The sequence below is a fragment of the Bos indicus genome, chromosome 13, assembly GCF_029378745.1.
Source record: "Bos indicus isolate NIAB-ARS_2022 breed Sahiwal x Tharparkar chromosome 13, NIAB-ARS_B.indTharparkar_mat_pri_1.0, whole genome shotgun sequence".
In the NCBI taxonomy this organism is placed as follows: Eukaryota; Metazoa; Chordata; class Mammalia; order Artiodactyla; family Bovidae; genus Bos; species Bos indicus.
In genome coordinates, this window is record NC_091772.1 from 11,453,047 (window position 1) to 11,465,287 (window position 12,241).

The window sequence follows — 12,241 nt, forward strand, 5'->3', positions numbered from 1 at the left end:
CTTACTGTGATTTCTTGTTTTAACATACATGTATTTGGTCTTTGTTGCAGCACATGGGCTCTCTGCTGCAGCACACAGGCGCTCTAGTTTTGGCTGTAGGCTTGGTTGTTCATGGCACGTGGGATCTTAGTTCCATGACCAGGGATTGAACCTGTGTCTCCTGCATTGCAGGGCAGATTCTTAACCACTGGACCACCAGGGAAGTCCCTCTTACTGTGATTTCTGTTGGATTTGCCCTAATATTTTCATATTGGTTTGTATTGTCAAGCCAAGGTGGTACATGAAAAGATGCTCAACATCACAAGCTGTAAAGGAAATGCAAATCAAGCCCAGAATGAGATACGACTTCATCTTTCCACCTACTAGGAAGGCTGTTGTCAAAAAATGGAAAAAAATTGATGGCAAGGATATAGAGAAATGGGACACTTGTGCATCCCTGCTGGGAATGTAAAATGTTGGTGTTGCTTTAGAAAACAGTATGACAGCTCCTCCAGTAGTTAAACACAGAATTACCACATGACTCAGCAATCTGAGAATACACTCAAAAGCATCAAGAGCAGGACGCAAACAGGTATTAGCACACCTGCATTCATAACAGCATTACTCACAATAGCCAAAAGGTGGAAGCAACCCAAGTGTCCACCGATGGATGAATGGATAAACAAAAATGTAGTATATACACACAATGGAATATAATTCAGCCTTGAAAAAGAATGAAGTTCTGACACACACTACAACATGGATAAACCCTGAGGACATTATGCTAAGTAAAAAAAAAAGAGAGACAAAAAAGGACAAACATTTATGATCCCCTTTCCATGAGATACCTAGAGAAGCCACATTCATAGAACCAGAAAGCAGAGTGGTGTTGCCAGGGGCTGGGGGAAATGAATGGGAGTTAATGTTTAGTGAGTTTCTGTTTGGGAAGATGAAAAAGCTCTGGAGACGGATAGTGGTGATGGTGGTACCATACTGGGAATGTACTTGATGCCACTGAATTGTACTCTTCAATTCAGTTCAGTCACACAGTCATGTCTGACTCTTTGCGACCCCATGGACAGCAGTACGCCAGGCCTCCCTGTCCATCACCAACTCCTAGAGTTTACCCAAACTCATGTCCATTGAGTCAGTGATGTCATCCAACCATCTCATCCTCTGTCATCCCCTTCTCCTGCCTTCAATCTTTCCCAGCATCAGGGTCTTCTCCAATGAGTCCGCTCTTCTTTCAAATGGCCAAAGTATTGGAGCTTCAGCTTCAACATCAGTCCTTCCAGTGAACACCCAGGACTGATTTCCTTTAGGATGGACTGGTTGGATCTCCTTGCAGTCCAGGGGACTCTCAAGAGTCTTCTCCACCACCACAGTTCAAAAGCATCAATTCTTTAGCACTCAGCTTTCTTTACAGTCCAACTCTAACACTTAGAAATGGTTAAAATGGTCAATTTTGTATACAAAATAAAATGTATATTTTGTTACAATTCCATTTAAAAAGAAAAAAAGAAGCCGAGATGGCAAGTCATACTTACAAGATGTAGGCGATCACCCCGATAGACCAGCAGTCGACGGCTTTGCTGTAGGGCTTCTGGGCGAGGACTTCAGGAGCTGAGACAACAAAGGAGAGACACAGCCTGACAATTTAAACGACAAGAACATAAGGCGGTCTGTGGGCGCCTTTTCGCTTTTTTGGTCTGCTACTTGGGCTGAACTTTTGGTGATTCTAGAAACTGAGAAGAAACATGCAATCTGATGTATTTGTTGACTTTTGTAACTGGACAAAAGGGGAGCGTTCACATATGTGTATAACTGGAGGTTGTAAATCAATCAACACACACTGCACAGGAGATATTTTATGTCAGTGCTGTTCTAAAGCTCAGACCAGACAGAGAGGAGTGAATACCCAGTCTGGGGCCCGGGGTGTGACTTCACCTCAAATCAATTCAAGGAAGCATTTCTGGCCCCTGCGTAGGGTCTTTCTAGGTGCTGTGGGGACGGGCAGGTGAAGCCCCCTCCTCCTGCCTTCATGGAGCTTATAGTCAAGATTAGATTTAGAACAAGTCTCCGGGGCCCTGCCTCAAGTCTGCCCCTAGTTCCTTCTCTAAAGTTTTGATGGGTTATCTGTCACTTGTGCCATTTTATTTTCTCATCTGTGAAACAGGAAAAATGCTACTTAATCTCATTTCCTGGTTCTAACACGCTATTCATCAAGACTCGCCCGTCCAGGGCCTTGGTTTATTTTGTATTATTTCCTGTTCCTGGCCTGTGGCTACTGCCCAACATTGAACAACCCACCAGGTGTCTGGCACTCAGCACAGTCTGCCGTATGTATTTGTGCAAAGAGTAAACAAACATAGAAAAGGAAGCAAACCGTCTTCACAAGTAAAACCTCCTTTTTATGCAAAAACACATCTGGTTGAAGTGTCTAGGATAGACTCTGCAGAAAATTTAAGAATGTAGAGAAATAGAAATAGCTCCAGGTTACACGGTACTTGTCACAGGCTGAGCTGTGTTCTGTGGGCTGGGGATGCATTAACTCCCTACAACTGCATTGGTGGGGAAGAGCTTAGTTACCATCCTGCTTCCCAAGTTACAGGTAGGGGTGCATGGGGCCTCAGAGAGCAGGGCACTTTTCCACAGCATCCAGCTACCAAGAGGCTTCTACACCAACTTAAAAGTTAAAGTGTTTAGTCGCTCAGTCATGGCCGACTCTTTGCGAGCCTATGGACTGTAGCCCACCAGGCTCCTCTGTCCATGAAAGTCTCCAGGCAAGAATACTGGAGTGGGTTGCCATACTTGGTTTCACTTGAATTAAGCGCCTGGGTCTCATCCTGTTCATTCGTAAACGTTCTCTACTGTCCTTCCAACAACTCTGCACCTCAACAGTAAGGAAAATGAGCCTCGGACATGTGCCTTCTCTATTTTAACTAATTAACTAACTTTGGCTGTGCTAGGCTTTCGTTGCTGCTCAGGCTTTTCTCTAGTTGCGGGGAGCAGGGGCTACTCTCTAGTTATGGTGCAAGGGCTTCTCGTCGCGGTCGCTTCTCTTGTTATGGAGAACGGGCTCTAGAGTGTGTGGGCTCAGTAGTTGTGGCACATGGGCTTAGCTGCTCTGTGGCACGTGGGATCCTCCCAGACCAGGGATCAAACCTGGGTCTCCTGCACTGGTAGGCAGATTCTTGAGGACTGAGTCACCAGGAAAGCCCTGAGATGTGCCTTTTCTGACAACACCCAGGAGATATGGCTCAGGAGATACTGAACACAATTCAATCTCATCCTGTTCCTGCTCTTTCCACTGGAACCTACTGACTATGAAGATGAGCATTGCTTCAGTCTGGAGAAAAGCCCTTTTGCAGAAAAACAAACAGGGAAGTCCTCTAACCCTGTTGCAGATACCTTCCTGAGCAAGAGGGAAAGACACAAACTCCTGTGGATGTTTCTGCTTACGATGGTAAGAAATACAGTCCACGGATAACTCCCAAATCTAATTTTAGGTTTCAGCCCCAATTCCTCCGATCACTTAAAAAAAATTTTTTTTTTAACAAGAGCAAAATAAACACATTTCTACATCTTTGTTACGTTCACCTTCAACTACAAAGCTAGGGAACCCACAACCTGGAGAAGTGGCCCTTGGATAACTGGGAGCTGGCTACAGCCATTGTTCCTTTTCTCCAGAACTGCTCAGAGTCTGTTTCTCAGATGCTTCTATTACAGCAATGGATGAAAGGGAGCCATTTCCCACAGCAAACTAATTTAGGAGGTAGGCGGTCTTAGAGCTGATGTTCTAGTCTGAGTGGCCACAAGGGCACAGGTGGTGGGAGGGGGCTGTTTCTGCAGGGAGCTTATTTTTGAGCCTCCAGGGCCATCCTCGTGGCCTGATGGAAAGTTCAAAAGAAGCAGAAAAGGCTCACAGAGCAACGTCTGATCCAGGTCCACGCATGCATACTAAGTCGCTTCAGTCACGTCCAACTCTTTGTGACCTTACAGACCACAGCCCACCAGGCTCCTCTGTCCATGGGGTTCTCCAGGGAAGAATAATGGAATGGGTTGCTATGCCCTCCTCCAGGGGATCTTCCCGACCCAGGGATCAAACCTGTCTCTCTCATGTCTCCTGCCTTGGCAGGCGGGTTCTTTGCCAGTAGCACCACCTGGGAAGGCCCTGATCCAGCTCCACCTCCCCGCAAAGCTGACAGCAGATGTCAGGAGCACCAAGCAGGTGGGGAGAAGCCCCAGCTTCCGTGTCACGTGGTCTGTCAGGCTCTTTAGGGGCACAATAGTGGTGCCCAAACACTCCATGATACCAAAGGATGAGACCCAGCCCCAGCAAAGCACACTGGACTCCTAGGAAGAGCTAATCCTCTGTGTTCTCCTCCTGAGCACTCCATTCTCACAGTCTTCCAGTTCTGTGAATGTGGGAGGAAGAAGTCTTTAAAAAAAAAAAAAAAAATCCTCCTCCTCAACATCATCTGTTATAAAACAGAAAGTACTGGCCACCATCCACTGTTCAGCAAACAAGGGAATAAAGAACACGGTTTCCCTTTTGAAATCCACATGCCTGGGGACACCTGCCCATCAAGCCCTTGGCCTGCAGTCTGGCAAATTTCGAGACTTGAAAAGCAAGTGGCTGAATTATATGCAACTTGGGCCATGGATGTTTAGATTCTTGAAACCACAGATGACACCTAATTTTTAAAAATATGAGATTTCTGTTTAAATAATACACTTTTAACATCAAGTAAGGCTTTTTTATTAAAAGACCTGATATAGAACAACTGCAAGGATGTTAGGGCAAAGTTCTAAATGATGGGTATCCACACTGGGGGTGGAACTCTATGTACCTGTACCAAACATGTCTTGTTCTCTTTGACATTGTGTCTTATCTGGGTTATAGCAACTGCAGCAAAACATAAATACTTTTCAATCAACTGACACCAGAACCATTTGCCCTCTGGTGAAGTTCTTCATTGCACTTGAACCAAATCCAGGGGGTGAAGCCAGATATCATGCAATGTCATGATAAAAAAGACAAAGCAAACTGATTTGGAATTAAAATTCTCACCAACTTAATATATTCTTACAGTTGCATGATGGTGCACACGTGAATCGCTTAAATTCTGTTTTCCCTTGAGAACCAAATTCTGTTTTCCTGGAACCAAATGTTCTTCCGGACATGGTTTGAACAAGCCCACCTAGCTTTAAATGGCTAACGTTTCACCTCATAGTAATTCTTGGAAAAAATTAACTCTCAGGCAATATTCAAAACCTTCTGGACAAACAGACATGGTGATCAAACCATGGTGAACCCCTGAGGTCATGGGGTGATATTTTTTCTCCTAGTCTCCATCTGTGTTCTGCACTTGGCTCCATTGTTCTGTCAATGGGTTTCACTCCTCTGGTTTTTGGTCCTCCTACCATTTCCCCTCCTACCACTGTGGCTCAGAGAGTAAAGAATCTGCCTGAAATGCAGCAGACCGAGGTTCAATCCCTGGGTCGGGAAGATCCCCTGGAGAAGGGAATGGCAACCCACTCCAGTGCTCTTGCTTAAAGAATTCCATGGACAGAGGAGCCTGGTGGGCTATATAGTCCATGGGGTCTCAAAGAGTCGGACATGACTGAATGACTACACTCCTACCACTCCCCTGGTCCCTTTCAAATATAGTGCTGGCAGAATCCCTTTTCTCTGATCTTTTTTTTTTTCCTCTGATCTTTTGAAATACCAGTTTTCATTCTGAGAATCAACCAAACTCCCTCATGTTATGTTATCAATCTTATACCATTGGCGAGAATTCACTGTAATTCTAAAAAGTCACAGCATCCAACTTACAAACTTTCAGACAACAATTGAGGGCGATGGCATGGAACACTGTCCACCTGGAGCGTCAGGAAGTGATGAGGGTTCTCTGTGCCACCACCATCCCATCTCACCCCCAGCACCCGCAGGAGCTGCCGATTAAGAACTTTTTCATCAAGCAGAAATAATTTTCTCTCCTAATTGTACCCAGCATGATTCACGTGTTGTGGCAGGTTGGCAATGACTCTAGCCACCCCCACACCTTCTAACTGAGGGTGGCTTTGAATTGAAATAACTTAACTGGAGCTACTGACAAAGGGAGCAGTCATGGAGAGGCACTGCGGCTTGTCTGCAATGCCATCAGCCCCCAGGCAGAGCAGGAAAGGGCTTGATTTTGAGGCACAGACACAGCGGAAGAGGAAAACTCAAGTGGAGAGAATTCCCTGCAAGTCCAATGGTTAGGACTCCATGCTCCTAATACAGTGGGCTCCATCCCTGGTCAGGGAACTAAGATTTTGCATGCCACATGGTGTAGACAAAAACAAACCAAAAAACTAATGTTTTTGTTTTTGTTTTTTGTAAAGATTCAAGTTTGGAGGGCACACGTGTTCCTCCAGTGCATTTTAAGACCCGGACCTTGGGGCAGTCAGTGGTCATCAGTGGCAGTAGAGGTGTCCACCCACCCAAAGTGTTGAAGGGACAGATCCAAGACAGGTGGCAGGTCCAACCTCCTGACTGCATCTTAGGCTTGGCTGAAGTCAGCCTTTTCGAGGTGGAGAGAGTAGGGGTGGGGTGTCGGCAGCCCCACCTGGGTGACTTGGGTTGAACCTGACAGTTGGGTTCCCAGGTCCATTCATCACAGACCTGTCGTCCACTAGCCTCCAGCAGGCTCCTATGGTACCTCATCCATCCCTTTACTGCTGTGTGAATCACACTGTCAGCACCAGACTTCGTGCTGCTGGAGGCCATCTCTAGACTGTATTTTCAGGCATTAGCACATACTGATTATTCATCAAATGGTGATACAACTGAATCCAACCCACTCAATACACATATGCCATTATTTCTACAAGAAAATGTTTCCCAGGACTTCCCTGGTGGTACAGTGGATAAGAATCCACCTGCCGATGCAGGGGACATGGGTTAGATTCCTGGTCCAGGAAGGTTCCATGTGCTGAGGAGCAACTAAACCTGTGCACAACAAGGAGAGAAGCCATTGCAATGAGAAGCCTGAGCACCGCAACTAAGAAAGCCTGTGAGCAGCAACAAAGACCTAATACAACCAAAAAAAGACAATTCCAGAGAGATGATTGACAAATAAACTTTGCTGCCTCAAATATTTTCAGTGAGTAGCCATATGAACCATAAAAAGAAAAAAGGAAAGAAAACATAAAACCTAAAAAGAAAACAAATTTTGGATTGCAAGCCACTGTCTCTTGGGAAGTCCCTATATTTCGTACATTGTTGTTCAGTTGCTAAGTTGAGTCTGCCCCTTTGTGACTCCATGGACTGCAGCACAGCAGGCTTCCCTGTCCTTCACCCCCATCTCCTGCAGTTTTCTCAAATTCATGTCCATTGAGTCAGTGATGCCATCCAACCATCTCATCCTCTGTCGTCCCCTTCTCTTCCTGCCTTCAATCTTTCTCAGCATCAGGGTCTTTTCCAATGAGTCAGCTCTTCACACCATGTGGCCAAAGTATTGGAACTTCAGCTTCAGCCTAAGTCCTTCCAATGAATAGTCAGTGTTGATTTTCTTTACAATTTACTGGTTTGATCTCCTTGCAAACTAAGGGACTCTCAAGAGTCTTCTTCAGCACCACAGTTCAAAAGCATCAATTCTTCAGCACTCAGCATTGTTCATGGTCCAACTCTCACATTCATACATAACTACTGGAAAAACCATAGCTTTGACCAGAAGATCAATTGCTAAATACCTTTCCTTAAGCAAATTATTTCTGACATGAATTTGGGGGATAAAAGAAGCAGAATTATCCCTAATTCTCTGAAAATGGGTGTTTGTCATTCATCTTGCTCTCCTTTTAAAAGCTTTTCTTAAAGGGATTTCAGAATTATTAATACTAGTTCTAGGGCTAAACAGTAAAAAAGGTAGTCTAGTAAGTGATCTCTCAGAACCTCCTTCCTGTTAGATCTTGGGGACTATTAATTCAGATTTGGAGGGGGGTGGTATTCCCAATAGAAACAGTATCCCATCAGCTGAATTTACACCAGTAAGTAGAAGTCATCTCCAGCCTCAGCAGAGCCTCCCACGAGCTCCTGGAAGGATCTGTGGACAGATGTTCTGCCTTCTGAGCCCCAGGCTTACCCCACGCTCTCCAGTGAAACAGTAGGTTCCAAAATGACAATAATTAAATTTACTGTTATGAGACTCACTACCAACCCACTGTGGAAAATTCCACTTGGTGGGAAATGTCTCCTATAAACAGAGCTGTTCTATATTGATTTAGAGCAAGGATTTCTGGTAAAGGGAAGGACTCCAGAGATTTAAAAAAAAAAAAAAATTCCAGAAACCTTTCATGTTGTTTTTAAAACAATTAAGTTGCCCATTTTCCTTACTGAATCAGAGAGAGAGAAAAAAGCCTAACCAAGTGGAATTGGAAACGCGGACAGTGGCTTGTAGGGGCGGGGGCCACAGTCATCAATCCTCAGGCTCTAATAAAACAGAGGAGGAATTTTCCCTTTTCTTGCATCCAAGGATGTGCTGCAGAGAGAGGGGAGACTGAGAACTCACCGTGTTGCCACGTTCATGTTCAAGGTGATTTGTTTCCTCCATGGGTGTCTGAGGACCACTCCTCTCCATAGGTCAAAGATGTCACTTCTTGGGGAGAAGAGAGGCACTGGCAGGAGGGGTGGCCCAAGGTGGCAGGAGCAGCCCTCAATGATGGAAAAGAAGAGCCAGTGGTCCAGAACCACAGTGGGGGGGCTTCTCCTCATTCAATTGCTTAACGGGTTGCATCCCACTTCAGGCACCGGCTCTATAGGTGACCGCAGCACAGCCGGCCCCTGCCCCCAGGGCACACCTGTTCTCTGCGTCACTGAGGGTACACACAAGCCTCAGCCACCTTCCTAAGGACGATGATTGTACTCAGAAAGATCATGGCAGGTTTGAGAGGTGGTCTTGATTTTTTAATTTAACTCATTTGAAATCCAGCTCTGAAGATAACTGAACTTACTCTAAAGTGAAAGTGTTAGTTGCTCAGTCCTGTCTGACTCTTTTGTGACCCTATGGACTGCAGCCTGCCAGACTCTTCTGTCCATGGGATTCTCCAGGCAAGAATACTGGAGTGGGTTGCCATTTCCCTTCTCCAGGGGAATCTTCCTGACCTGGGATTGAACCCAGGCCTCCTGCATTGCAGGCAGATTCTTTATTGTCTGAGCCACCAGGGAAGACTTAAAAATATTCAAGGAAAAAAATAAATTACCTCCAATAGTCAAATGAAAAATAAGGTGAAAATAGATAGTGAAAGATACAACCAGTGAAAGAAATTACTGTGGCCAGTGGTGCTGTAAGAATAGGCCTTCACGTTGTACTCTAAGAAAAAAGTAATAGGTGTAGAGATAAGAGTAGGAGAGGTCTGAAGGATGTGGAATGGTTGCCAGGATTTAGGTTCTTGTAACAAAAAATGACTTTAGTTGTCTGGATATAAGAAGTTTTAAATAGCTGGGTACCTAGGCTCTACCATTTACTGCATGTGTGGACATGGGTAAGTCCCTTAACCTTTCTCAGCCTCCATTTTGCTCATCTGTAAAATGGGAACATCAATAGAGGCCAACTTTGAGGACTGTTATGAGGCTTACAGGAAATAAGCAGCACATAACTTATGGGTATAAGTAGTAGTTATTATGTAAGGAAGAGAAGTTGGTAAGATAAAGGGAGCAAAAGGAATGTAGGCTTTATCACTTTCTAGAAGTAAGGCTGGATAGATTCCTGATATCATGCAGTACTTTCCTTTGATTCTAGCTTAACATAATGGAAATGATTCATAAAGGAAGATTTCCACCCTTTTGATGAAAACCCTCAAAAGTCAGGACTGAGCCAGGCTCACAGGAGACTGGAAGGGCCGGTCGGGAGAGCTTGAGTCTTAGAGCTGGCAGGAGCCAGGTGGTCCCTTTGTTCATCTAGTTATGGATCCCTGTGGTCACTTCATCACCAGCACATTTACATCATCCCCTCTTGGTCCAGACACCAGCCCTGACCCGGTAACAGGAGCAGCCTGTCATCATGGCTGACTGGCAGTGCTGTGAGCATGAGGACCATTTGTCCTGGTATCAGAGATCCATGTGCTGGCCAGGGGCTCTGGCTGTGTGTGGCACCTTCATGGCTCTGCGTCTACTGAGGGAAGGACAGACTGAGCTCCTCCCACATTTTCTCCCCCGGCCCCCACCTCCCCTACCTCCAGGCCGGGGTCATCAAGGTTTCTATCTCCATCGCCCTGAGCTCTCCTCATCCTTTAAGCAGGGACAAGGGTGCAAAGCCCAGTTCTAACCAGTTCTTGCTTTCACGGGCCTCAGTTATAATTCTTTTTTAAAGAAGGTTGAAAATTGTTCTGGAAGACTGGTTATAAAAATGCCCATATCCTAATTTTTTCCCCTAAGTTTTCCTTTATTGAAATATAGTTGATTTATAATGTTGTATTAGTTTCTGGTATATGGCAAAATGATTCAGTTATATATATATATGTGTGTGTGTGTGTGTGTGTGTGCATATAGATAGATTATTTTTCATATTCTTTTCCATTATGGTTTCTTACAGGATATTGAATACAGTCCCCTGTGCTATACAGTAGGACCTTGTTGTATATCTATTTTATATATAGTAGCTTGGATCTGATAATCCCAAACTGATAATTAATCCCTCCCCCACAGCTTCCTCCTTGGTAACCATAAGTTTGTTTTCCACGTCAGTGAGTCTGTTTTGTAAGTAACTTCATTTGTGTCACATTTTAGATTCCACACTTAAGTGCTATCATATGGTGGTATTTACCTTTGTCTGATTTACTTTACTTAGTATGATAAGCTCTAGGTCCATCCATCCATGCTGTTGCAAATGGCATTATTTCATTCTTTTTATGGCTGAGTAGTATTACACTGTGTGTGTGTGTATACATATGTATACACACACCACGTCTTCGTTATTTATTCATCTGTGGATGGACATTGAGGTTGCTCCCCTGCCTTGCCATTGTAAATGGGGCTGCTATGAACACTGGGGTGCGCTGCTTAATTCTCTGGAATGTGCTACACTGCTGCCACCTGTGCCACTTGAGATAGAGCTGACGGGACCCTCAGAGCAGCGACACCTCTACCTGTCTTTGAATGAGCTTCTGCTTTTTGAAAATGAATTTGAAACATCCAGCCTACTACGTAGCCTATGACATCAGCAGACAGGCAGGCAGGCAGACGGGCAACCTGTCAGTCTATGGCTTAGTCTAAGGTTCATCTGTCGCTCCCTGTGGCTGACCTTGCTGAAGTCCCATACATTACATGGCACAGTATTTGCATATTATTTACAACATCCTCCTGCAAACTTCAAATCATCTCTAGATGACCTGTAAAACCTTATACAATGTTAAGGCCGTATAAATCATTGCTGATAAGCAGCAAATTCAAGTTTTGCTCTTTTGGAGCTTTTTTGCAATTAAAAAATATTAACGAACGGATAAGAAAGCTGTGGTACATATACACAATGGAGTATTACTCAGCCATTAAAAAGAATACATTTGAATCAGCTCTAATGAGGTGGATGAAACTGGAGCCTATTATACAGAGTGAAGTAAGCCAGAAGGAAAAACACCAATACAGTATACTGACGCATATATATGGAATTTAGAAAGATGGTAACGATAACCCTGTATGCAAGACAGCAAAAGAGACACAGATGTATAGAACAGCCTTTTAGACTCTGTGGGAGAGGGTGAGGGTGGGATGATTTGGGGGAATGGCATTGAAACATGTATAATATCATATAAGAAACAAATTGCCAGTCCAGGTTCGATACAGGATGCTTGGGGCTGGTGCACTGGGATGACCCAGAGGGATGGTACAGGGAGGGAGGGGGGAGGGGGGCTCAGGATGGGGAACACATGTACACCCATGGCGGATTCATGTTGATGTGTGGCAGAACAATACAATATTGTAAAGTAATTAGCCTCCAATTAAAATAAATAAATTTAAATTAAAAAAAAAAATTTTCGATCTGCATTTGGTTGAACCCGAGAATTTGGAATCTGTGGATCCAGATGGCCAACTGTATGTTATGGATGTGTGTCCCAGGACACTTGAACCAAGTCTTCCTGTCCCTGAGGAATCTCCACAGGTGGTGAGAAGGGTCACAGCAACTCTGCTGGTGGATAAATGAATAGAGCTTAAACCAAACTGCAATATAGTTCCAAAGGGTTAGTGACATTTGTGTGTCATCGAGGTGGCAAGAAGGACTTC

General features: G+C 44.6%; 1 protein-coding gene across 4 annotated transcripts in view; it reads right to left on the minus strand.

Moving 5' to 3' along the window:
• CAMK1D (calcium/calmodulin dependent protein kinase ID) overlaps nucleotides 1-12,241 on the minus strand; it is a 475,082-nt gene that overhangs the window by 35,546 nt on the left and 427,295 nt on the right. For all 4 annotated transcript variants that reach the window (XM_070801979.1, XM_070801980.1, XM_070801981.1 and 1 more), the window contains one exon: nucleotides 1,527-1,602. In XM_070801979.1, coding sequence (XP_070658080.1) covers nucleotides 1,527-1,602 — 76 coding nt within the window. The remainder of the gene's footprint in view (nucleotides 1-1,526; nucleotides 1,603-12,241) is intronic.